Here is a 27,498-nt window from a genome sequence, read left to right as displayed (position 1 = left end):
TCCCTAGACTCTGGTGGTCTTTCTGTTGTTGGATGCATTCTTATACTGTTGTCTTGTCATCTCTTCTTCCAGTGGGTATAGGTGGGGTCCCTCCTTCTCCTTTCTACCGTAGGGTGGAGGGGCGAGACAGGAATGGTGGCCGATGATGCTGGATGCTTTGTTCTGCCTCCAGGTCCCTCTGGAGGATTCGGTGGCAGGAAGGGTCTGGTGACATCATACCTTGGCATGGAGAGAATGGTGGGTGGAAGGGTGGCGATGGATGGAAGGGTGGTGGTGGTAGAGTTTGGGGAGGGTAGAGGTAGTGGTGGTGGTGATGGCGATGGTTTTGATTGTTTGAGCTTGATCATTGAGGTTGTTGTTGGTGAGCTGCCACATTTCACACATGATCTTGAGTACCTACCTTGTGACTTTTACCACAGGCACACACCGAGGCTGGGCTGCCGTTCAAATGCGTCTGCTGCACGAGCTGGTCTATGCCTCCCGCAGGATGGGAAACCCCGCTCTGTCTGTGCGGCACCTGTCCTTCCTTTTGCAGACCATGCTGGACTTCCTGTCTGATCAGGGTGAGTGAATTTGTATCTTTTCTTTCCAGGGATCCTTGGGTGTGGGTTGGGTTGTGGCTGCTCTTCATTTCCAGCTCCTTACTGCTGCGGGATTCCCGTTTCTACCCACAGCCATCCTTCCCGTCTTCCCTCTTGCTTACCCATATCCCTCCTTTTGGTTTTCTGTGTCCTCTTTACCCTCTGTTCAGCAGGTCCTCCCCTTCGTAGCCTCCAGCCCAGGTGTTGTGTTTGTTCCTTTCCTTGTCTCGGGGCCAAATGCCTGACCTGAAACAACTTAAGGCAGGGGTGGGGGTGGCTCACGGTATGAGTGGATACAGCCCATCATAGCTGGGAAGAGAGAGGAACGGTGGTGGGGACTATGGGGTGGCAGTGTAGCTGTCATGCCTCACCTCCACACGGGGCAGACAGGACAGGAAGTAGAGTCAGGCTATGTATCCCAAGGCCCACTCCTCCAGTGATTCCCAACTTCCAAAGGTTTTACAACCTCCCAACTTAGTGCCTATAGGTATGTTTTGTATTCAAAGTACAGTAGGCTCCTTGTCCTTGGGGGACATTGGGTAAAATAAAATGTGAGTGCCAACACGTGGTGTTTGTGTGGGGAGCTATGCACATCCTTAGATCCCAACTGTGGATTTTCACGGCTTGACTAGCCCTGTAATTGGCATCTGGACGGAAATGGAACAAGTAGGGATTGATAGCCCTCTTGTGACCTTCAGGTCACTTCTGCCTCCTAGGGACCTTCTTCCTGGCTTCCAGAACCACAGGTGAGGTTTTCATGCTGTTCTGGGGGCCATAGCACCCACCTCCCTTCCCAAGTTGTCTTTGTCAAGCTTTCTCCCCAAGTATCTCTTGTCACTGTTACTGGGTGTTGCCTCATTTCTGGAGTTCAGTCGTTACTTGGATATTTCAGCCTAAGTATGTTCATTTTTCAGCTTGTGAGGTAGCTCACTGTGGTGTTCCCTAGACCTCAGAGAGTCAGGGTGTCAGGAGAGGGGCTTGGTGGCTTCCCCTTTCCATATATATCCTCAGCCCCTGTTGGCCTGGGGCCCAGCTGGGGTTTTGGGAAGATGTCCCCTGCTGTGGGGCTGGTACGCAGGATAGTGACCCTGCTTTGGGGTTGGTGTGCAGAAAGGTGTCTCTGTTGTGGGTTTTGTGTTCAGGGAGTTCATTAAAGGACTCAAGTCATCAGCAAACACAAAGAGAGGACAAAGTAGCAAGATGGCAGAAGTGTGGACTTTGTGCAACCCCGCAGAGACTGCCATACATGAGCGCTCAGGCTGGGATGGCCCGCGGGTCTGCTCAGGCTGGGATGGCCCGCGGGTCTGCTCAGGCTGTGCCTCTCTCGTTCCTCCCGGACAGTAATGGGTGCAGGTCGCCTGTGGGGATACAGCTCTCACTGGTGGCTTGGGGGTCTGTCCCTGGGTGGCCCATCAGGGGGTATGATGAGGGACTCGGTCTTCACGCCTCCACATCCACGCGGGATGCCTGCTGCCTACAGGAAGGGGAAGCAGCATAAGGCAATTCTGCCCAGCCAAGGTCTGCGCAGAGACAGCAGTGTCCTCACATGGGAGGTGTTGTGTTCTACCCTGGCAGCTGGGCTGGGCTGCACATCACTCTTCACGTTCACCCCTCACATCTACGCAGCCGTTATCGCTATTGCAGGTCTTAGACGGCTCATCTGCCCGTCTCAGTGTCGGCTGAGCTTTGCTCTTTCACTGTGCAGTGCCTGCCCCCTCCCCGCTCTTCTGACTGTCCTGTTTCCTAGAAGTGAAGCCAACTCTTCTGGTCCAGGGTAGCACAGGCTGTCCTTCCCCAAGGGCTACAGTGAAGTCTAAGTGCATTGAGTCCCATAAAGCATGGAGAGTGGAGGCAGCTTGAAACATTCAGTGATAGGTACCTTCAGGGCTTGATGATGGGTACCCTCAGGGCTCAGGGATGGGTACCCCCAGGGCCTAGGGATGGGCACCCTTAGGGCTCAGGGATGGGTACCCTCAGGGCTCAGGGCTCAGGGATGGTACCCTCAGGGCCTAGGGATGGGTGCCCCTAGGGCAAAGAGCAGACCTTGGTGCTTACCTATGCTCTAAAGGAAGGAGGTTCCCTGCATTGTGTGTGTGTGTGTGATTTTCCTGAGTTTCAGCCACACCCTTTTCATATGAATGGCCTTGGAGCTTCAGAAATTTGCTAAGTCCGGGCTTGCAGGGCAAAGATAATTCTTTTGTCCTGGATAGACCCTGTGATGTACCCTTCCCTTTAGTCAGGCTGTGTCTTTCAACTATTTACTTGTTTATTTTGTTTTAGGGTCAGGTTTTTTCTGGGTAGTCCTGGCTGCCCTGGAACTCTATCTGTAGTCCAGGCTGATCTCGAACTCAAAGATCTGTTTGCCTCTGCCTCCTGAGTGCTGGGATTAAAAATGTGTGTAAGCAGAAGTTTACTATCCTGACTGCCTGGTCTCAAATAACCACTCTGAGCCTATGTTAATTGTAAATGCTTGGCCAATAGCTCAGGCTTATTACCAACTAGCTCTTACATTTTAAGTTATCCCATATTCCTTATTTACACTCTGCCACATGTGGTACCTTTATTAACATGGTACCTTTGTCTTCTGCTTCCTTTGTATCTGGCTGGCGACTCCAGACTCTGCCATTCCTCATCCTATCATTCTTAGTTTGGATTTCCTGTCTGACTGTACCCTGTTCAGCTATTGGTTGGTCAGCTTGTTTATTAAGCCAGTCACAGTGACATATGTTTACACAGTATAGGGATCCCACAGCAGGTGTGCACCACCATACCTGGTTCCTTCAACTCACTTTGACAGGATTGAACTTTCTTCCTAGAGCCCAAGGCCATTCTCCCCACCAACAAAACTAGCTTCTAAACCACTTCTCCCTTCCTTCTATTGGAAATACGTGTTTTTTCCTTACATACTATATTCCTGACAGTTTCGTCTCCCTCTCCCTTTCCCACCTCCTCTCCATTCAGACCCACCTCCTTTCTGTCTTTTGGTAGAAAACAAACAGGCTTCTAAGGAATAATAACAACATAAAATAAGGTGCAATAAAATAAAATACAGTAAGACAAAACAAACAAAAATGGAACATATCAGAATAGGACAAAAGAAACAAACGGAAGGAAAAGAACCCAAGAGAAGATACAAGAAACAGAGACCCACTTGTTGGCACACTGAAGAATCCCATAAAAACATTAAACTGGAAGCCATAATGTATATGCAAAGGACCTGTGGAGTAAAAAGGGAGAAGGAAAAATATAAAGAAAATAAAGAAAGTAATAAGATTTAAAAAAAAAGGCAAATCCCTGACACAACATTATGAGAAAGGACCCTCAGAAATGCCATTGAGTTAGTTTTCTGTTGGCTATCTACTGCTGGGTGTGCAGCCTACCCTTACTCGTAGTTTCCCAAGTGAGACAATCTTAGAGGAAACTAAGTTTTTATTTGTAAGTAGTCATCAATTGGAGATGGCTTCTGGGTTAGGGATGAGGGCATCTGTCCACTTCTCCTCTGAGCTCTAGGACACCATCTGGTGCAGACCCGTGTGAATGCTGCCTCAGTCTCTGTGAGTTCTTATGAGCCTTTCCATGTTTATTCAGGGGACATTGTTTTCTTAGTGCCCTCCAGTCCCTCTGGATCTTACACTCTTTCTGTCTCCTCTTCTCCAGGGTTCCCTGAACCCTGAGGGGGAGGTATTTGTTGGAGACAATCCTGTTCAGGCCTGAGTATTCCAAGGCTTCTCACTCACTACATGATGTCTGGCTGTGGGTCTCTGTGTGTGTTCCCATCTGCTGCAGGAGGAGTCTTCTCTGATGATGACTGAGTAAGGCACTGATCTATGAGAACAGCAGAAGGTCATCAGGAGTCATTTTATTGCTACTTTTTTTTCTTTTTAGAACAGAACTGTTTAGTTTTACCCTCGGTCTCTGGGCTATTTAATCACAGGTTCTTGGTTACCCAAGCAGTATTGGTATGGGCTCCATTTTGTGGAGTGGGCCTTAAGTCAAATCAGATATTGGTTGGTTGCTCCCATTCCCACAGGCCTTGTGCCACTATCGCACTAGCATTTCTTGCAAACAGAATACTATTGTAGATGAAAGGGTTTGTAGCTGAGCTGGTGCTTATAATTCATTCTACCAAAGATGGTAGAATGTAGGGTTGAAGGCTCTCTGTAGGCATCAGCTTGAATTCTTCATATTCAATGAGTTGTCTAGATGTTGTCTTCAGCAATGGAGCCTTGTTGTCAGTTTGTGGAGAACAACCTATAATCTTGGCAACAGCCTGGGTTGTTTAGGGATTCTTGTGGAACCCCTTTGGCCAACCACTCAATTAAATGTAACCCAGTTCCATTTAATTGGTAGCTTCATTTGGTGATAAGAGATGGTCAGTTGGGACTCTGTCTATCCTTTTATTTGGCAATTTCATTTAGATCACCTTCATATATGTATATAATTTAAGAAACTTTTACTGTATTGTTTTCCATACTACCCTTCAAATGGCCCTTAATTTTAGTTGTCTCTTCCTATATTCCCTCCCTCATCCCGTTCTCCCTTTCCCATTCCCACTTGATGCTCCCATTTCAGTCTGCCCTATCTATCTATAACTATATGTTCTATTTCCCTTTCCTTTTTTTTTTTGTTTTTTTGTTTTTTTTTTTTGTTTTTTCGAGACAGGGTTTCTCTGTGGCTTTGGAGGCTGTCCTGGAACTCGCTTGGTAGTCCAGGCTGGTCTCGAACTTATAGAAATCTGCCTGCCTCTGCCTCCCGAGTGCTGGGATTAAAGGCGTGCGCCACCAACGCCCGGCTTCTATTTCCCTTTCCTAATCAGATCTATCTATACCTATACCTAACCTCTAGGGTTCTATGGATTATAGCTTGGTTATCATTGACTTAACAGCTAGTATCTACATATAAGTGGACACATACTATAGTTGTCTTTCTGGGTCTGGGATACCACACTCAGAATCATTTTTTCTAGTTCTATTCACTTACCAGGAAATTTCATAATGTCATTTTTAAATGTTTATTTAAATTCCATTGTGTAAATGTACCACATTTTCTCTATCTATTCTTCTGTTGAGGGACATCTCAGCTTCCAATTTCTGGCTGTTATGAATAGAGCAGCAATGGGCACAGTTGAGCAAGTGACTCTATGCTAGGAGGAAGAGTCCTGTGGGTGTGTGCCCAAGAGTAGTATAGATGGGTCAGTTCCCAGCTTCCTGAGGAACCTCCACATTTACTGCCATAGTGGCTGTACAAGTTTGCACTTCCACCAGCAGTGAACGAGAGTTCCCCTTACTCCACATCCTTGCCAGTGTGATCTGCCACTTGTCTTGTCAATCTCAACCATTCTAATGGGCATAAGATGAAATCTCCAAATAGTTATGATTTGCATTTCTTTGAAGATTTCTTTGTGTTGTTCAGCTATTTGCATTTCCACTTTTGAGATTTCTCTGTTTAGATCTGTACCCCATTTTTTAATTGGGTATTTGTTTTCTTAGTATCTAGTTTTTTGAGTTCTTTATATATTTTGGATGTTAGCCCTTTATTGAATGTGTAGTCGGTAAAAATATCTTCCTAGGTGTCCTTTGCCATATAGAAGCTTTTCAGTTTCACGAGGTGCCACTTACTGCTGATCCAAGTGCTTGTGCTAATGGTGTTCTGTTCAGAAAAGCTTTTTTCCTATGCCAGTGAATTTGAAGCTATTCTCTGCTGTCTTGTCTGTCAGGTTCAGTGTATCTAGCTTTATGTTGAGGTCTTTGATCCTTTTGGAGTTGCATCTTATGCAGGGTGGTAAGTATGGATCTATGTGGATTCTTCTCCATGCGGTCTTCCAGTTTGACGAGCACCATTTGTTGAACATGCTGTCTTTTTTTTCAATGTGTGTTTCTGGCCGCTTTATCAAAAATCAGGTGTGCATAAGTGTGTGGATTTATGTCTTGGTCTTCAGTTCAGTTCTGTTGGTTGACATGTCTGTTTTTGTGCCAGTACCATGGGGTTTGTTTTAATTACTCTAGCTCTGTAGTATAACTTGGAATCAGGGATGGTGGTACCTCCAGCAGTTGTTTATTATTCAGAATTGTTTGTAGCTATCTTGGAATTTTTTCTTTTTTCTTTTGGTTTCCATATGAAGTTGAAAATTGTTCCTTCAAGATCTGTGTAGAATTGTGTTGGAATTTTGATGGGGATTGGATTGAATCTGTAGATTGCTTTTGGTAGGATGACCATTTTTACTATGTTAATCTTATCAATCCATGACCATGGTAGATCTTTTCATCTTCTTAAATTTCTTTCTTCAGTATGTTAAATTTTTTTTATTATATAAGTCTTTCACTTGTTTGGATAGAGTTAGCCCAAAATATTTTATATTATTTGAGGCTATTGTGAAAGGTGTTGTTTCCCTGATTTCTTTCTCAGTCTGTTTGTCATTTGTGTACAGGAAGGCTACTGATGTTTCATGAGTTAATTTTCTATCCAGCTACCTTTCTCAAGGTGTTTCCCAGCTGTATGAGTTCCCTGGTGGGATTTTTAGGTCACTTAAGTATACTATCATATCATCTGCAAATGAAGACACTTTGACTTCTTCCTTTCCAATTTGTGTACTCTTGGTCTTCTTGAGTTGTCTTATTGCTCTAGCTAAGATTTCAAATACTATATTGAATAGGTATGAAGAGAGTGGACAGCCTTGTCTTATTCCTGATTTTAGTGGAATTGCTTTGGTTTTCTTTCCATTTAAGTTGATGTTGGCTATGGGCATACTATAAACTTTCTTTATTATGTTATGTCCCTTGTATCCCTAATCTTTCCAGGACTTTTATCATGAAGGGTTATTGGGTTTTGTCAAAGGCCTTTTCTCTATCTAATGAGATGATCTTGTGGTTTTTGTCTTTCAGTTTGTTTATATGGTAGATTACATTTATCTACTTAAATATGTTAAATAATCCCTGCATCTCTGGGATGAAGCTACTTGATCATGGTGGATTATCTTTATGATGTGTTCTTAGATCTGATTTTTATTGAGTATTTTTTGAATCTATGTTCATGAGGGAAATTGGTCTATAATTATCTTTCTTTCTTTCTTTCTTTCTTTCTTTCTTTCTTTCTTTCTTTCTTTCTTTCTTTCTTTTTGGTTTTTCGAGACAGGGTTTCTCTGTGTTGTTTTGGAGCCTGTCCTGGAACCTGCTGGTCTCAAACTCACAGAGATCCGCCTGCCTCTGCCTCCCGAGTGCTGGGATTAAAGGCGTGTACTACCAACACCCGGCTAATTATCTTTCTTTATTGGGTCTTTATTTGGTTTGGATATCAGGCTGTGACCTCATAAAACAAATTTGTTGAATAATTTGAGGAATATTGACATTAGGTCTTCCTTGAAAGTTTTATGGAATTCTCCTCCTCTTCCTTCTCCTCCTCCTCCTCCTCCTCCTCCTCCTCCTCCTCCTCCTCCTCCTCCTCCTCCTCCTTCTCCTCCTTCTCCTCTTCCTCCTCTTTCTCTTCTTTTGGTTTTTGGAGATAGGTTTCTCTGTGTAGCCTTGGCTGTCTTGGAACTGACTCTGTAGACCAGGCTGGCCTTGAACTCATAGAGATCCACCTACTGCTGACTCCTGAGTGCTGGGATTAAAGGCATGCACCACCATCGCCCAGCAGAAAGTCTTGTAGAATTCTTTGCTAAAGCCATGTAGTCCTTTTTTTTTGGGTGGGGGAGGTTTAATGAGTGCTTCTATTTCAACTAAGGGTAATAGTTCTGCTTAAAATCTTATTTGACCTTGATTTAACTTTGGTAAGTCATGTGTATCAAGAAAAGTATCCATTTCTTTTAGATTTTCCAGTTTGGAGGAGTACAGGTTTTTAGTATGTCCTTATGATTCTCTGAATTTCCTTGGTATCTGTTGTTATAGTTGTCCTTTCTTTAGTTTTGTTAATTTGGATATTTCTCCCCTGACTTTTAGTTAATGTGGATAAAGGTTTGTCAATCTTAATGATTTTTCTCAAAGAACCAACTCTTTGTTTCATTGATTCTTTTTAAATTTTTTTCTATTTTATTGATTTCAGCCCTGAGTTTTATTATTTCCTGCTGTCTAGTCCTTTTAGGTGTGATTTCTTCTTTTTGTTCTAGATCTTTTAGGTATGCTGTTAAGTTACTAGTATGAGATCTCTCCAGTATTTTTTATGTGGTCACTTAGTGCTATGACCTTGCCTCTGTGAACTGCCTTCACTGTGTCCTATAAGTTTGGGTATGTTGTATTTTCATTTTTCACTCAATTCTACAAAGCCTTTAATTTTCCTTTTTTGGGGGGGGTTTGGGGCAGGGTTTCTCTGTGTAGCCTTGGCTGTCCTAGAACTGACTCTTCTGTAGACCAGGCTGGCCTTGAACTCACAGAGGTTCACCTGCCTCTGCCTCCCAAGTGTTGGGATTAAAGGTGTACACCACCACTGCTGGCTTAATTTTACTTCTTAATTTTTATCCTGACCCATTTTCCATTCAGTATTGAGTTGTTCAGTTTCCGTGAGTTTGTATGTTTTCTGTTGTTTGTATTTTCCACCTTTCATTATAGTGGTCAGACAGGATGAGGGTGTCTTCAGTTTTCCCGCATCTGTTGTATCTGCATTTGTGGTCAGTTTTAGAGACAGTTCCATGATGTTTGTGTGGAATGTTCTGAAAATGTGTTTGGTCTATTTGGTTTATAACATCGGTTAGCTACAGCACTTCTTTGTTTAGCTTTTGCCTTGATGACCTGTTTACTGGCAGGAGTGGGGGTACTGAAGTCACCCACAATCAGGGTGTGACTTTCCTATCCCTTCTGATTAGTTTTGGTTTGAAGTCCATGGCTACACCAGCTTGCTTCTTAGGACTATGTGGTGTTTCTTTCTTTTCTTTTCTTTTCTTTTTTTTTTGGTTTTTATGAGACAGGGTTTCTCTGTATTGTTTTGGAGGCTGTCGGTCCAGCCCGGCCTCGAACTCACAGAGATCCGCCTGCCTCTGCCTCCCAAGTGCTGGGATTAAAGGCGTGTGCCACCACCGCCTGGCTTATAGGACTATGTGGTGTTTCTAATGGAAATGGCCCTCATAGGCCCATAGGGAGTGTCAATATTAAGAGGTGTGGCCTTGTTGGAGGAGGTGTGGCCTTGTGGAAAAAGTATGTCACTGGGGATGGGCTTTGAAGTTTCACAAGCACAAGCCAGGCCTAGTGTCACTGTCTCTTCCTGCTGCCTTCGAGTTTGGTTGTAGAACTCTCAGCTATCTCTCTAGCACCAAGTCTGCTATGTGCCACTCTGCTTCCTGCCATGATAGTAATGGATTAAAGCTCTGAATTGTCTGGCATCCCCAATGAAATGTTTTCCTTTATAAGAGTTGTAGTCATGGTGTCTATTGATAGCAATAAAACCCTAACTATGACAGTCTATTTGCTTGGAATATCTTTTCCATCCTTTTACCTTGTGGGTGATGTCTATTCTTGATGTTAAGGTATGTTTCTTAAATACCACAGAAGGATAGATCCTGTATTCCTGTCCATTTGGTTAGTTTGTGTCTTTTTATCAGGGAATTAAGATTATTAATGTTGAGAGAGATCAATGAATAGTGTTTGTTGATTCCTGTTATTTTGTTGTGGTAGTGGTAATGGTAGTGATTGTGTGTGTGTGTTGTGTTGTGTGTGTGTGTGTGTGTGTGTATTTTCCGTCATTTGGTTTGCTGGTTTGGGATTAATTATTTCTTGTGTTTTCTTTGGTGTGGTTAATCTCTTTAGGTTGAAATTTTCCTTCAGGTACCTTTTGTAGGCCTAGATTTGTTGACAGATATTGCTTACATTTGGTTTTATCATAGAATGTCATATTTTCTCCATATATTATGATTAAAAGCTTGGATGGGTATAGCGGTCTAGGTTGGCATCTCTGGTCTCCTGGAGTCTATAGGACAGCCTTTCAGGCCCTTGTGGCTTTTAGAGTCTCCATTGAGAAGTCAGGTGTAATTTCTAATAGTCTGTCTGGTCTTTTTCCTTTGTAGTTTTTAATATCCTTTCTTGTTCTGGACTTTAGTGTTTTGATTATTATGTGCTGAGGGGACTTTCTTTTCCTGTCCAGTCTATTTGGTGTTCTGTATATTTCTTGTACCTTAATAAGCATGTCTTTCTTTAGGAAATTTTCTTTTATGATTTTTCTGTGTCTTTGACCTGGGTTTCTTATCCTTTCTTTATTTCTATTATTCTTAGATTCGGTCTTTTCATAGTGTCCCAGATTTCCTTGATGTTTTATGTCAGGATTTTTTTTTTATTTAACATTTTCTTTGACAGGGATATCCATTTCTTCTGTTGTGTCTTCAGTGTCTGAGATTCTATCTTCCATTTCTTGTATTCTGTTGGTCAGATTTGCCTCTGAGGTTTCTGTTGAAGTTCCTAAATTTTTCTTTTTCAGATTTCTCTCCTTTTTTTAAATTTTAATTTGTTATTTATTCCATTTCCACTTTTAGGTCTTGACCTATTTTATTCATTTTATTTTACCGTTTTTGTTTCATTGCCTCTTTAAGGCCCGCTAGCTTTAAGTCCCTCTATCATATTCATAAAGGCTATCTTAAGGTCTGTTGTTTGCTTTAGCTATGTCACAATATTCAGGTTTTCTGGGCTTTTGTGGAGACATACTGTCCTGGCTATTGCTGATTACATTTTATGCTGTTGTCTCAGCATCGGGCACTGGGAAGATTGTAATTCTAGCTGTTCTTCTCTGGCCTTGCCGTTGTTGCATGGATGTTTTGTTCTTTGGTTTCTGTTGCTCTCTCTTGTTTAGGAGAATGGTGGCTGTGTGTTGCCTGGTAGGAAATTCTTCAGAGAAAGATGTGGCCAGTGGAGGTTCCCAGGAAAATGTGTCTTGTGTACTGGAAGCTGACTCTTAGGAATGGGGATGGGATAGGAAGAGGGACTGGGTGGAGGGGTTGTCCACAGGAGGGAGGAAGCAGTCATTCACCAGGGTCTGCTTTGTCCCCTGGGAATAGGGTGGGGTGAAGAGAGGCTGCAGCAGGTCGTTTGCTCCAGACAGCCTGTGGATTGGATGTGGAGGACATGAAGAGAGTAAAGATGTAAAGCCAGCCAGCCTACCTGCTTTGCTGACCTGCTTGCTTCTCTTGCTGGCTTGGCTTGTGGGTTCTCAGGGAATGCTTGCTGGAGCTGGGGCCTGGGGTAACAGGAGGAAGGTTGGGGAAGATCTGCTGGCAAAGGGGTCCCAGAGGAGGGGAGTCTGCAGCAGACTCCTGCTGCAGAGCTGGGGATGAGATGGGGGTTGAATTTGGGGAAGAGGAGGCAGAGGTAAAGCTCTCCAGTTAGGCTGCCTGCTTCCTGGCCAGAGAGGCCCAAGGGTTCCCAGGAAATCTCTAAACTGCCTTCAAAGCCCTGCAGCTTGTTCATCCATGGAGATGTCCACATTGTCTGTTAGATACGCTTCTCTTTCCAGTCCACTTAGCCCTTTGCTCTTAGTGTTTTGGAAGTCCTCCCACTCATGATGGCTCTGCATTTCTCTCAGGGTGGATTGATACAGTTTTCTGTTTAGACTTCTGGTGACCAAGTGACTTGTTGCAGTAGGGTCCTCAGACAGTAGGGAGCCGGTTAGCACGTGCCTTCTCCATTGACTTGGTGTTGAGTCTCAGTTGCATTTGTCTTCATCTCTTGAAGCTGTCAGTGCTCAGGCACCCTGGAAGCTGCCCAGTGAGTAGCTCACTGCCAGAAGCTTTTGTGACATTGAGCGACAGATCCCAGAATGTCCCAAGCTTCTAAGTGGGATGGCACAGCATGGGTCTCTTCCTGGCTCTGTGTTTTTTTTTTTTTTTCCCTCTCCTGCTCCTGGGCTGCCACTGACCACCCCCAACTCTCTGGGACTTGAGAGCAAACCCTGGACCCAACAACTCTAAAGAGATAGGACTGCCCCAAGGCTAGAATCTGAGGTGCTGCTCCTACCCTCAGCCGTGGTCAAGACCCTGTTCTTGCATAGTCATGTGCCCCTAGGTGGTGGTCATGTGACTTCCTCCCCTTGAATAGCTAACCCTTCATTTGCCTCTTGCTGGGTCTTAAGCTGTTCTCCTTGGCAGTATATAACTTCCTTTCACAGCAGATCAGGCTCCTCCTCTGTACTTCAGGACTTGCCCATGCCTCGTCTTTCCCCAAGGGTCTTCATAAGTGTCAGATAGATGGGGTCCCTGCTTTTGCTTTCTTCTTCAAGCATGGCAACAGGTGTCGTTCTGTTGAGTGTTTGCCACCCGCGCCCCTTTGTCAGAAGCAGCTCTGCTCTGGGCTGTTTGTTGGATGTTGTGTTTCTCAAGGGCAGAAACCTTGTCATCCTCTGCAGGTGCCCTGTGCTTCATACAGGATGTTGGAAGCATTGAGTGCTTGTCAGTTGTCTGAGCTTGGACAAGGGACCGTTAAGTGGACTGATCTCTCCACTCATCTACGTCACGATGATGAGCTTGACCTTCTCCTCTCCTGAGACAGGGGCTTTGTCTCTGCATTACAAGACAACACAGAACACAGACAGGACTGATGACCTCACAGCTGTGTCTGTACTCGACAGGAACTGCTCTACATGTATACACACACACGCACTACACACACATAGTACACATACATACATACACATATATACACACACCTACACGCACACACATATATACATACATACACACACACACATATATATACATACACACACACACACACACACACACACACACACACACACACACACTGATTGCTGTCACTCGTGTCCTGTGCCTGGGTGTGGGGGTATGTTTACTAGCGTCTGGTTTAACTTCTTTCTTCCAGGAGCCAAAGAAGTCTCAGAGTGACCATGTGGAGAGTCCTGCTCAGCAGTCCTCTTCTCTCATCCTCCCCTCCTTTCTCTTGTCCCGTTAATAAACCTGCCTGCATTTGCTGTACTTATTCCTCATGTGACTCTCTAAAAAGGGTGTCACGTTTGCAGATGAGTACCCAGCTATTTAGTAGTAGGTCCTGTTATTGAAGGCTCTTTTAATACATGTATATGAACTATTTAAATGCAGTGCTAGAAGATGCTTTACAGGGTGCTGGGGAAAAGGTCAATAAATAGTCTTGTTTTTTTGAGACAGGGTCTCTTGCTGGGATTGGGGCTGTCCGGTTATGTCAGGCAGGCTGGCCCAGTGCTGGGATTGCAGATGCACACATACCACCATGTCAGAGTTTCGTCTGTGTCCAGAATCATGCTTGTAGGATGCACACTTTGCCGAGCCACCTCCCCATCCCCGTACTTTTGTTTTGTGTGTGTGTGTGTGTGTGTGAAGAGTAGGGATCTTGTTTTGCTGTTGTAGATAACACCATGGTGGACGTATTTCTGTCTTGGGCTTTGTAGCAGGAGGAGGGCTTATCCCCTGAGAGCTTATTAGGTCACCGGTTCTGAACATTTGTCTGCTGTGTAGGTGTGTTGCCAAACCAGCTTCTGATAGAATAGTTCTGATTCCATTCTGGCCGCCGCACTCTAATCCATTATGCACCGAGTGCCTTACTGCTTAATTTGTATGTTCTTGGTTGTTCTAAGGTTGTTGTTTTGTTGTTGTTGTTGTGTTTATAGTTTAATGTCCTTCCTGTGAGCCCCTTTAAGACATCATTTGGTTCTTTGAAACTTTGATGGGTTTGGTTGGAGAACAGTGTCCTGCCTGGTGAGGTGTGGGCTGCCAATTCTCCAGGACAGAGCCAGCCCTCAGCTCTAACCTAGTACATGTGCTTAAGTAAGAAAAACTCCTGTGTAGTAGGGACCTGTGCATCATCTGTCTGGACACAGTAGACCTGGACATCTCTGAAGAGCTTAGAAGGGTTAGGCTATCTCCTGAGAGTTTCTTGTGTTCTAGCCTAAAGCTGAAGTTTCATGAAAATCTGAGCTGACCATGTTAGGATGTTAAGTCTTTAGCGTGACTTAAGTTTAAGACTATTACTGGAGCCCTGAGAGATGATTTTCCTGGAAGGGGATTAGTTTATAGTCCATACACAGGAATTAACATTAGCATGGGAGTCAGGCTTCCAATGCACATATGTGAGTTAACATAGTATGGAGCTTACTGCTCTTGACTTACCCCGGGCCATGTTTTTGTTTGCTGGCTGAGCCAAATGCTTCTTCCTTCCTCCCTGTGTGGGAGTGGCAGACCTGGCCCTGCACTGGCTGGCACTGGTGCTCTAGTGCATGTCTGGTATTGGGCACTGTGCCCTCCCTGTCACCTTTCTTTCTAAGAATATCCTTCTTTTTCTTCTAGAAAGGTAGATGGGAAGAATAGACATATCCTTGATGGCCAGTGCCACAAATATTTCTTGGTAAATTACAGGAGTCGAGTTGGTCAGGGATGGCAAGTCTGAGTGCTGGGACACAGGTCTGAGTGCTGGGACACAGGTCAGAGTGCTGGGACACAGGTCTGAGTGCTGGGACACAGGTCTGAGTGCGGGGACACAGGTCAGAGTGCTGGGACACAGGTCTGAGTGCTGGGACACAGGTCTGAGTGCTGGGACACAGGTCTGAGTGCTGGGACACAGGTCTGAGTGCTGGGACACAGGTCTGAGTGCTGGGACACAGGTCTGAGTGCTGGGACACAGGTCTGAGTGCTGGGACACAGGTCTGAGTGCTGGGACACAGGTCTGAGTGCTGGGACACAGGTCTGAGTGCTGGGACACAGGTCTGAGTGCTGGAACACAGGTCTGAGTGCGGGGACACAGGTCAGAGTGCTGGGACACAGGTCTGAGTGCTGGGACACAGGTCTGAGTGCTGGGACACAGGTCAGAGTGCTGGGACACAGGTCTGAGTGCTGGGACACAGGTCTGAGTGCTGGAACACAGGTCTGAGTGCTGGGACACAGGTCTGAGTGCGGGGACACAGGTCTGAGTGCTGGGACACAGGTCTGAGTGCTGGGACACAGGTCTGAGTGCTGGGACACAGGTCTGAGTGCTGGGACACAGGTCTGAGTGCTGGGACACAGGTCTGAGTGCGGGGACACAGGTCTGAGTGCGGGGACACAGGTCTGAGTGCGGGGACACAGGTCTGAGTGCGGGGACACAGGTCTGAGTGCTGGGACACAGGTCTGAGTGCTGGGACACAGGTCTGAGTGCTGGGACACAGGTCTGAGTGCGGGGACACAGGTCTGAGTGCTGGGACACAGGTCTGAGTGCTGGGACACAGGTCTGAGTGCTGGGACACAGGTCTGAGTGCTGGGACACAGGTCTGAGTGCTGGGACACAGGTCTGAGTGCTGGGACACAGGTCTGAGTGCTGGGACACAGGTCTGAGTGCGGGGACACAGGTCTGAGTGCGGGGACACAGGTCTGAGTGCTGGAACACAGGTCTGAGTGCTGGGACACAGGTCTGAACCTCTTGGGTAAGGAAAGGTTTTCCTCATCTACAGCATTGCCCTATGGAGTGACCCTTTGAGCTTTTCCTACCTTCCCTTGGGGTTGCAGAATGACAGAGGGGGCCAGCATTCTCACTAGGGTCCCCGTGATCAGGACCTCTTCATCTACACAGGTACCAGTTCCTCAGACCGGGACACTGGGCATGGGGCTTCACATGTGGACCCCATGTTCAGAGCCTAGTGGGGTGTGTTTGAGGATGAAGATGAGGGCGGCCACATCTGGACCTTCCCTTCTCCTCTGTGTATCTCTGGGAAGCCAGGCCACTCTCAGTTTCCCTCCCTCCCCAGCCTGCTTTTGTTATTTTGTTCAAGAGAGAGTTTTGAGGGACAGTACTTACCTTTTAAGGAAGATTGTCTGATATCCTCTGACACTGGGGCTTTTGCTCTGGTCCTGTGGAGTCGATGTGCCCAGGCTAAGACTTCGGAGAAGCAGGCAGCATTAGAGGTGTGTACTGCAGCCTCAGGAGTGAGCTTTGGGGAGCAGAAGGTGCTGGAGGGACTATTCCAACCAAGGCCTTGTTTGAGTCTTTCCTATTTCTGAAAGCCAGCCCCGTCCTTCCACCTCAGTCACTGTTTAGGATATAAAATGTCTGTAGTCACCACTGTTGCTCTGGTCACATATGGAGAAAGTCTGTATTCTTCCATGTCCCCCCCTCACTCCTCTGTGGGGCAAGACAGTTGAAGTCTTGATGTATGACGCACTGAGAGGTTGCTCGTGTTTTGTAAGCTCTGTATGAGGAGCTGTGTTAAGTGACACACACACACTTAGTCAGGTTTTTATTGAAGAGGTGGTGGCCATGCAGCCCTGCAGTTACTGATGCCTTGAACTTTAGCTGTCATCTGTCAGAGTCTGGACACCTCGGACTGTGTGGCTACATGCTGACCACCAAGTGTGGATGAACCAGACCCAGAAACACCTCTGTCTTCCACTTCTATGTGCCTGGACTCAGGGTGGCTTTGTGGATGTGTCCTTTTCTAGTCATCTCTTTTGATTCTGGGTATTTTGATTTTTTAGAATTCTGTAGTGTTGAAACAGGAATGTATTGTTTTTATGTCATGTTGGTATCTGAGTTTGGGGTAGAATAATGTGACCAGAGTAACTGTAGGCCTCTTGCTGGTGGCGTCAAGAAGCCCACCATCAGGGTGTGAATGGGAGCTGCCTGCTTTGCTCTGGTCTGACTTCCCACGTGAGTGTTTGCCCTTAACATCACCTGGTAATCTGCAGCATGAACAAAACAAAAGGCAGGGCTTTAAAGGGGAATGGCAGGGTTTCTTTTTTCTAGCACGTGGTCCTCGCCTTTGCATTTCCCCCATGCACAGTGTATTTGGATTCTTCGAAAGTTTCAGCTAGCTATGTTTGGGTTTTCACCTGGGTAGGGGAGAAAGGAAGATCTGCATGTGAATCACTCAGTTGTAAAGAATCCTGGTGGCAGCTCTTAAGTCAAGGGCTGTAATTTGTTTCCATTGTAATTGATATGCTCCTCTTTGTTTGTTCAGAAACGGCAGAAGGGACTGAACAAAACCCTCCAAGAAAGGGGGGGGGGCAAACTTCCTGTCATTTCTCTGTTGAAGAGATAAAGGCCATGTAGTACAACATAATAGTTACTTTCTAATAAAGTATATTCTTAGTGCAACATAATGAGGTGAAGAAAAAATCTGAAATGTTTTAGTGGATTTACCAGTGATGGAGAATAATAATAATTTATCAAGAAGCAAAATAGAGTATTCTAGAGTGGCTTCTAGAACAGGCGGGTCTCTGTGGGGTACGGGGGCTGCCAAGGTATGTGTTTGGCAGCATGTAGCACAGCCCCATGATTCTATATACTGGTTCACTGTCTGCGCTGCGGTCCCCTGAGTTCATGCCCTTGAGCTCTTCAGTTCTAGGTGTAGAACACGGCAAACCGCCCCAAGGGCACTCTGGCATTGTACTCTGGCATCCCAAGTTCCCCGTGGCATAGACCTAGTGTAAGGCGTTCTCCTGCTCAAACTAACAGGAAGTTGAGGTCTAGGATTTCCTGTAGCTGCAGAAATTATATTCAGGTGCTACGTGTCTTGGAGCATTCTCAGGCTGCACAAGCTGGAGCAGCTGCGTTCTATCTTTAGCTTCTGTGTTTGTCTCCAGGCTTCCCATCGTGCAGTCAGGGCCCTGGCCTCTTCTGGCCCAGGACATCCTTGTAGGCTTTTCCCTTTCTGTCAGAGAGTTATCCTATCCAGTAGTTACAGAAAGGGAAATATAAGCAGTAGCGGGAATTGCCTCATTGCCTATCAGTAATGATTCTTTATGTCTGAACTCTTTGTGAACTCTGGATGGCTGGAATCCCCAGACCACTCAGTGAGGCTCATCTAGTTGAATCAGCTGAATCTCTGGGTCTGTTTCCTCATCAGAATGTGAGGTTTAATACCTATCTGTCGTTTTTCCATCTGTGAGGGCTAGAGAGAGTGTGTACACAGGTCTGTCCTGAGCCTTGAACAAAGGGACAACAGGAGCAGGGCACTGTTGATTCAGATCTGTTTCTGACCTCCAGGAGAATATGACAATAAATACAGATGGCAGAATCTAGGTCCCTGTTTTGATGGCTGTCCACATTGCTCATGGGGTCATTGAGTGACCTAGGAGCAGATGTTGAGTATGTAGAGAGGGACAGTGTCCTGGTTAGTGAGCTCCACCCCCCAATTGACACAGCTGGAGTCACCTGGGAAGAAGGAACCTTAGTTGAGAGAATGCCTCCATCAGATTGGTCTGTAGACAGTTCTGAGGGGCATCATCTTGATGAACGATTGCTGTGGGAAGGTCCAACCCACTGTGGGCAGTGCCAGCCCTGGACAGGTGGAAGCAGACTGAGCAACTCTGTGGGGAAGTCAGTAAATGGAGCTCTCCACAGTCTCTGCGCTAGTTCCCGCCCCCAGGTTCTTCCTTGAGCTCTTGATGGCCGTAAGGTAAAATAAACCCTTTCCTCTCCCAATTACTTTTGGCCATGGTCTTTTATCACAGCAATAGAAACCTAACATAGACAGTCAGGGAAACTCAGTTTCCATGGGAGAACGTGTGGGCTGTGGGCTTCACAGTTGGCAGGCGACTTTTCCCTGGCTCCTCTGCCTGTTGCATCTCTCTGCTCTACTGTAGAATTTCAGAGTCAGTCTCAGGGTCACTGGAGGACTATGAGCAGCAATGCAGACAGCTACAGCCAGCCCTTTGAAAACACCGCAGCCACACACTTCACCGCAGACAGTCGTCCCCACAGTGGCACATGGTTCTCCAGTTCAAAAACCCACCCAGCCAACGGTGTCACCTGCCAAGGGTGTCATCAGCCAAGGGTGTGACCACGAGCTGGTGTCTGTGTGTGATTTTCACAGGTGGGAACAGATGGGGAGCCTTTATTTTTAGCTCTCCTGACTCTCATCTTTAAATCTTTCGTGGACTGATTTTCCTTTTCTTTTTTAGTGTGTGCGTATGTGTATTCATGTGCACATGTCCCAACTCATGTATGCTTGTGGAAGTCTGAGGTAAATCTTGGGTGTCATTGCTCAGGAACTATCCACCTTGATTTTTGAGACAGAGTCTTTAATGGGTACCTCAGGGATTGCCAGATGTCTTTTAAAAAAGAAGATTTATTTTACCAGTTGGTGATGGTGCATACTCTTGATCCCAGTACTCGGGAGGCAGAGGCAGGTGGATCTCAATGAGTTTGAGGCCAGTCTGGTCTACAGAGTGAGTTCCAGGACAGCCAAGACACAGAGAAACCATTCTCTGTGAATAAAAAGATTCATTTTATTTCTAATTATATTTATTTTTGTCTCTGTGTGGGTATGTGTATATATGCAAGGGCTGTGCCAGCAGAGGCCAGAGACGCATTTGGATCCTCTGGAGCTGGAGTTCCAGTGCTGTGAGCTATCTGATGTGGGTGTTGTGAGTGAAATTCAGGTCCTCTTGAGGAGCAGAACTTGTCCTTAACCACTGAGCTATCTCTCCAATCCCACCACTTAGTCTTGATTTACTTGTCAGGGATCCTCGGGGATCTGCTTGTCTCCGTCTCCCCAGCACTGGGATGACAAGTGCACACAGCAGTCACCGCCTTCTCTGTGGATGCTGAAGACTGGGCCCTGTCCTTAAGCTTTCATGACAAACACTTTACCAACTGCACCATCTCCCTAGACCTCCAACTGACTTTCTCAAAGCGTTTAGCTCAGTGCTATCTCCTGCGAAGTGTGGTGTAAGTGCTCAAATGTGGGCTCTGTATCAGAACAGGGCGAGGAAAGTGAAGCTTCTGATGAGTAAGTCCAAACTGAAATCATGAGGTGTAGGGCTTTTCACTTGGTGTTGTGATTCTGAAAATTGGCAACAAGGACCAACTCTGTGAAGAGTTGACAACAGTGCAGTTGTGATCTTGTCACCCTTGGTCTCATCACACTGCCACCACAGGCCAGAGTAGAGACAGCACATGCATCCGGGGCACTGACCTTCTGGAAGCTGTAAGGTTGCAGGTGATCCTAGGAGCAGGGTGGACATCTGAGGTGGCAGCAGAGACCAGCTTTGCCACCTCAGAGGTCACTAGTGATTTGAGTGGTGGTGCCTTGCTCTGTGCTCCAGGTTTCAAGGTTAACCGTCTTCCTCTGTTCTGAAGCTATGCTTTCTGTTGACGAAGCTCAGCATGAGTACCGCCAAGGTTGGGTGTATATGGAGCATTTTCTCCATCCTGCCAGTCCTACTCCGACCAGTTTTTCTCTGCCCACTGGGTCCCCACAGCCACTTATAAGATAACCACTCAGAGACTTAACATATATTTATAATTGTTTGGCCAATGGCTTAGGCTTCTTACCGGCTAGCTCTCTCTTAAAATGTTAACCTATTTCTATTAATTTGTGTATTTCCACCTGCTTGTAGCTTATCACTGATGCCCTTGTAAGTTGCTTCCCCAGCAGCTACATGGTGTCTCCTTGACTCTGTCTTCCTTTTCTCTGTCCCTTTGTTCAGATTTCCTGCCTAGCTAAATTCTTCCTGTTCTTTGGCTGAAACAGCTTTATTTATTAGCCAATAAAAGCAACACATATTCACAGCATACAGAAGGACCTCCCACATCAGATGGGCACTCGTCGTGCACCCAAATGTTCAGCCCTGCCCTGCCCTGCCTCCCAGTAGCCCAGTAGGTGGATTTGTGAACTCCATGCCTGTGTCTGTGGCCAGCATGTGTGCACCGATGTGGAGAGGCATGTAAGAGCGTAGGCCCCACACCATGCTTTCCCTGTCTGCCTGTCTGCTTCTCAGGTCAAGAGCTGTCTTCTGCTGCTAGGTGCACCTGCCCTGTGTACCCTGTTTGTGTGTAATGGCCCTGTCACATGTTAATTTCTATGATAGCCCCCTCTGTCTCTCCTCAAATGTAGCAGAGAGAGGGTGACCCACCTTGGCCTCGCCAGGGTTCAGTGTCTGGAGAGTGCCTGTGATGGTAGTTGTTGAGCGCTCACACTCAATGTGCTGGGCTCTGTGTGCACTGTCATGCTCACAGGCCACCTCAGCCCTCACAGTTGAGTTCAGCAGCTACTGAGAGGCCTCTTTTACATGGGGAAGTTTAGGCAGAGAGTGATCAGCTGACATACCCTAAATCTCTTGGGTAGGGCCTAGAGGATCTGGGATTATAGTTTGACCATTGTGCTGTACAGAGTATGGGTTCCAGTACCATTCTGTGTTGCCTACATTGTCTCAAGCAGACCAGCTCCACTCAGTGAATGTGGGGTCTCATTGCCAGCTAATGACAGAGCCGAACCCACTAAAGCTTGTGTCATTGTGTCCCTGTAAAGAGATTATCTGTCAACTCAGATGCAGCAGTGGTTGCTTTGAAATACAAGAATTGGGTGAGATGGAAAATGTCAGATTTAATTTACTCAACTACTGCTTCATTTCACTGCCAGCTTATGCCATGCAGCCCAAAGAAAATGCATTAAAAGTTTGCCATTCACCAGCAGATGAGTTGTGGCCTGACCACAGCTTATGCTGTGATAGGGCCTTGCTCTTGATGAGTGGGACTTTTCCCGGCTTCTTGGTGACTTTAGTGTCTCTAGAGGTCCCAGTTCCTCCTCCACTCTCTGCTGAGCTTCAGCAGAGCCGAGTGGTGCAGTTGGAGGCCAGGTAGCTTTGACTGTTGAGAGGTGTCTGCTGGACAATGTGTTGCAGCTTGTGGACTCCTTGTCTTAAAATCAAAAAGGTCTTCAAATGCCTAGTGCCTTCCAGAGTGTGAATCAGGGCTCTCATTTTTAGTTCACCTGTGTCACCTTGGGAAAGAACAGCTACAAGAGAAGTTTTGATTCAAGAAACATCGCAAAATTAGTTATGTGCCAAAGACAATGATTTGTTATGGGGAAAAAAGCTTATTAAAAACGGTAATTATAGAAAAGGTCAATGGAAGCATAAATTAAAAACATCTTTGAAGATTTATGGTTGGGATTTTAGAGTGGAGCTCTTGGTCTGCTCAAAATATACTTTGCTTTCTGTTTTTTTGAAGTGAGATGTTGGTTTGTGACCTCTGAGTGTCAGCTTCTAGCCGAAGGCTGTCTGTCTCTCAGAGTCTTACCTTTTCTCCCTGTATTTCTGGTTTGCCTCAAGGGTGTCATCATTTTTGTTCTTGTACTTGGAAGCTTAAACTTCTTGGAATCATCTTGTCATTCTCCTGTTGGCTTGTTATGGCTGTCCTGATGTTTCAGTTCCTGTCTCTGGAATGCCTCTTCCCTGCTTTGTAGCCATAGCCCAGCATCAGCCATTCAGCTATGCTACTCGAATCAGTGCAGTGGTTTCTCAACATCAGGTTTCTGTCTTCTGGATCTGCTCCTTCTAGTCAATGTTTACAGGGAAGCTGGAGCCATCCCCTTGGTGCGTGAGCAGAGCAGGCAGCTACAGGATGCAGCAACAAACCCTCACCCGTTGACTGCCATCTCAAAGACGTTCATGATTCAGTCAGACCATCATTTTAGCTGAATTTATTATGCTCCCAGCCATCCCTTGGGCACAGTGTGTATCCCAGGCAGTCATTCATTCTCAAAGCTTTTCGTGAGGTTTGCACACTGCTTCTCTTAGTGGGCTCAGGCCTTGTCCTTGTCCTGCCTCCCCTGTTAGGCAGAAGTCAATAGTGTCTTCCTGTCCACCTTCTTGTTTTTTGTTAGTTCTCATAATTTTTCTACATCCCATCTGATTTCCTCACTAGGGTAGGGGATTCCTGGGGACAGGGGCCACGTTTACCTTTCATCTTACCTCATTTGCCAGCATTTTTATCCATAAAGTGGCTGACACTTATAGTAATTTAGCATTGCCTTTCCTCAAATCGTGTCTTAACTGTATTAAGTGAGACCCCATCAGACATGTAACGAGACAGACGGGGCAGGACGGTGTGCTGTTCCTGCAGAGCCTGAGTGCCCATTGAGTATGGAAAGTAGAATCTTCCTGGGACAGTGCTCAGTTAAGCGAGTGTTGAACCACGTGTGGAGTAGTCAGAAGGAAGGGAGAGAGCTACACATGTTAGAAACAAGGGGTTCTGGGGGTGGAAGGCAGGTGGAGCGGGGATCTGTTCACACTTGTCTTTCTTCCTCCATGAACCAGGAATAGCCCTGGCTTTCCTTAGCATTGCTCCAAGAGACACAGTGAACTTTACTTTTGGCAAAGTTCCAGAGACAGCTGGAGGAGGTAGTGATGTGTAAGTGTTCAGTACAGTGCCTGGCATGGTGACAGGAGCTGGAAGCTGAGAGATCACATCTCAACTACACACAGGAAACAGGAAATGGAGTGGGCAAGGCTCTGAACTCTACTTCTTCCTGTGAAACTCCATGTCCTAGAATTTCCACAACTTCCCCAACAAGTGTTCAAATACACAAGCGAGGGGCACTCAAACTACCACACCTAATTTAAACATAATACAATAGACATTTTCTGTTTTATTAAAAACCTTTAATAATTGTGGCTGTACATGGTTGAGTAAATTTATATTTTGTTAGGGTACCATGGTGTATTTCTTTTCCTTCCTTCCTTCCTTCCTTCCTTCCTTCCTTCCTTCCTTCCTTCCTTCCTTCCTTCCTTTCTTTCTTTCTTTTTTTTGAGACAGTGTTTCTTTGTGCAGCTTTGGAGTCTGTCCTGGAACTGGATTGTAGACTAGTTTGGCTTTGAACTCATATAGATCCTCCTGCCTCTGCCTCCCAAGTGCTGGGATTAAAGACCTGCACCATCACTGTCTGTCTGTACTGTGGTTTAATCTGACTAGTACTTTATGGCAGATTTGCAGATTCTGGTTATTTACTGAGTCTTTGTTGGGTGTTTTCTCCTTTCTAGTGCTATATTAAAACCTCTGGAGAGCTTAAAAGTTTTCCTAGGTAGCAGTTTAAATGGATAATTATGTAATAAGCTGATAACTTAACATAATTGCCTTTTGCTTTGGTAGAATGTGTTTGTATACTTGAAAGGAACATAGAGGAATATTGAATCTCTTGGTAGCTTAAATGATTGCTTATCGGGGACTCCAGCCTATCGCCATGTAGATAAGTGAAGAACAGATGTAGAGAAATGTCCATGGGAGGTGGTTCACGTGGCTTCAGGCACGTTTATCTGATCTCATCAGTGTTCTGTTAGGAAGAGACTTGTTTTCTTGACAGGCCTAGGAGCCTTTCTGGCTGTTGTATTATTAATCTTTGTCATGATGACGACTGACTTTTTTCCTTCTTTAAAGGTGGCCTATCCAACTGCAGAAGGAAGCAAAGGCGAATCCGTTTATCTTGCCTTGTAGGTTGTTTAAGTCAGGGTGGTACACTTCCTTAGAGGCTGAGGCAGGAGGATTGTGAATTTAGGGACAAACTGGACTACATATTGAGACTGTGTGTGTCCGTGTGCCCGTGTGTCCGTGTGTGTGTGTGTCCCGTGTGTGTGTCCCTGTCTCTTATATTTAGGGAGCTGATTTGAGTTTCTCTCCTAAAAGTTTATTAATAATTTTACAAATCAGCTTTTTTAGATTAGTTAATCAATTCGTTAGTTGAGTGCACTTATGCACATGCCTTCATGCCAGGGAATATATGTAGGGGCCAGAGGCAACTTTGTGGAACCAGTTTTCTCCAGGGTTTTAGCCTAGGTCATCATGGTTGGTGGCAAGCATCTCACTGGCACAGAAACTGACTTTGATGTTGATTTCCTTATTGTCCACTTCATTGATTATTCTCTCTATACTTAGTTTGAGTATAATTTTATTTATTTCCTGGATTTTACAGGGTATAGTTAAATAATTAACTTTGGACTCTTTTTTTTCTAAGAATCATTATAAAATAGTTGAATTCCTTAAGAATTTATACTGTATTTTGATTATATTCACCTATTCCTCTCCACTCCCTAATTCCTCCCAAATCCACTACACCTCCCCAAACCCCTAACTCCCTGTCCTTTTTGCTTTTTAATCGTCCATTAAGTCCAGTATGGCTGCCCATATGTTCCTGGTTGTGGGACCACCCACTGGGAATGTGTTCTACCTACCAAGGGCCAAACCCTTAAAGAAAACTGACTGTCTCTTCCCCTGAAGCCATCAGTGACAATAGCTCCTCAGGCCTTCCTTGCTCCATGACAGAAAATGACTGACTTGAAATTGTCTAAGCATACATAGCTGCAGTGAGTTCCTGAGTGATGTGAGCCTGTCATGTCCATAAGCCACTGCATTACGCTGGTCCTCCCTGACCTCGGACGCTTACTCTTCCTGCCTCCCTTCTGTGATGACCCTTAAGCCTTGGTGTGTGTGGGTAGGACATAGATATCCCATTTGTGGCTGAGCACTCAACTGACTCTTGCTTTTCTTTGACCAGTTGTGAGTTTCTGCGTTAACTATCCACTGTATATAGAAACTTCTCCAGTGAGGACACTGTGGTTTGAGTAAGATTGGCCTCCAGAGGCTCATATACTTGAATGCTTACTCATCAGAGAGTAGCACTATTTGAGAAGAATTAGAAGGATTAGGAGGTATGGCCTTGTTGGAGTAGGTGTAACATTGTTGGAGGAAGTGTGCCATTGGTGGTGGGCTTTGAGGTTTTAAAAGTCCATTCAGACCTAGTGTCTCTCTGCCTCCGTATCAGGGTGTAGCTCTCAGCTGCCATGTTTCCTGTCATGATGATAGTAGACTAACCTCTGAAACTGTTAGCAGGTTTCCAATTAGTACTCCTTTTCATAAGAGTTGCCTTGATCATGGTGCCTTTTCACAGCAATAAAATGGTGACTAAGACAAGGACTGAGTTCTGTATTAATCTTTGTGGTATAGAGATACAGATTTAGAAGACATTTTGATATCATGTTCACTCAGCAGAATAATAGTAGATTAACACTGGGGCCTGTGAACTCTCCAGTTATGGGTTCCTGGCTAGATTTCCTGTACCAGACATGTTTCCTCCTGTGGAGCTGGCATTTAATCAGAAACTGTCAGGTTACCCCGTAGCATTCTTGCTACTATTGCACCCATGGGACTGTCTTGGCACTGGGTCATTGTTTAGCTCACAGGTTCATAGTGGGGAAGACTATTGATGACTCTGCTGCCCAGCAGTGTAAATAGCACTGTCTGGTTCTTTAAACCTAGCCAGCAGGAAGGACATTTCATGGTCAGTATAAACTTAATTTCTTCATGTCCTGTGACCAGAGTGTGTGGTGTCTTCAGCAGTCAGGTCTTAATATCAAATTCTAGTGGGTAACCAAGAACAATAGTAATAGTTTTTATGATTTTGGAGGCTTTTGGGACACCTCTGATCAATAATTTGAGGAGAAGTGACTCCCGTATCTGGCACTGGCCTTTTGTTTGGCAAACTATGTGTTTTGGAAGGAGCATGTTCCTCTATGTAGAGTCTAGTCAAACTGTTTACAACATCTATCTGTCTGTCTGTCTACTTATGAAACTTTTAAATAGTACATGTTAAGCTTCCCAAGTGTTAGTTATCTCTATCCCACTCCCTCATTTGTCCTGCTTTCCCATGCCTCTCTACTTAAACTTCTCTCCTCATTGTCCCCCTTTCCCTTCAAATCATCTTCGAATGTACCACTCCAGAAAGGTCTGCCCTTCCCCCTCTCCACCAGTAACTATTTTCCAGTTTCCTGGCTTCTGCGGGTTTAATGCTAAGAGTTACATGTGAGTGAGAACCATGAGCTTAGCTTGTCTGGACCTGGGTTACCTTGCTCACTATACTGTCTCCCAGTCCCACCCACCCTCTTGCAGGTTTCACAGTTTCATTTTTTGTAAGTGTATGAGATTCCATTGTGTAATAGCTACTGTGTGTGCTGGATTGAGTTCTACTTTTTTCTTTTTTGGCTGGCACAATCTCATATTTTATTCCACAAATATCATTTACAGAGATGAATGTTCTGCACCTTGTTATTTTTTCTCTTGGGGAAAGCATCCATCTTAGAGATTTCTACTTTCTTTTGAGGAACTGCCCCACCTGTTTCCATGGCAACTGCACCATTTTTGGTGCTTCCATCAGCACCGCATGCACCTGGGTCCCTTGTTCCCTGCATCCTCACCAGCATTTGTTGTCTTTTGTTTTC

The 27,498-nt window shown here is 45.5% G+C and overlaps 1 protein-coding gene across 8 annotated transcripts in view; it reads left to right on the top strand.

Moving 5' to 3' along the window:
• The window catches only part of Trappc9 (trafficking protein particle complex subunit 9), a 456,271-nt gene that overhangs the window by 58,275 nt on the left and 370,498 nt on the right, over positions 1–27,498 (top strand). For all 8 annotated transcript variants that reach the window (XM_040736321.1, XM_040736319.1, XM_040736315.1 and 5 more), the window contains one exon: positions 420–563. In XM_040736321.1, coding sequence (XP_040592255.1) covers positions 420–563 — 144 coding nt within the window. The remainder of the gene's footprint in view (positions 1–419; positions 564–27,498) is intronic.

The sequence above is a fragment of the Mesocricetus auratus genome, unplaced genomic scaffold (assembly GCF_017639785.1).
Source record: "Mesocricetus auratus isolate SY011 unplaced genomic scaffold, BCM_Maur_2.0 Super-Scaffold_100055, whole genome shotgun sequence".
NCBI classification, from domain to species: domain Eukaryota; kingdom Metazoa; phylum Chordata; class Mammalia; order Rodentia; family Cricetidae; genus Mesocricetus; species Mesocricetus auratus.
This window is presented reverse-complemented; position numbering and strand designations above follow the sequence as displayed.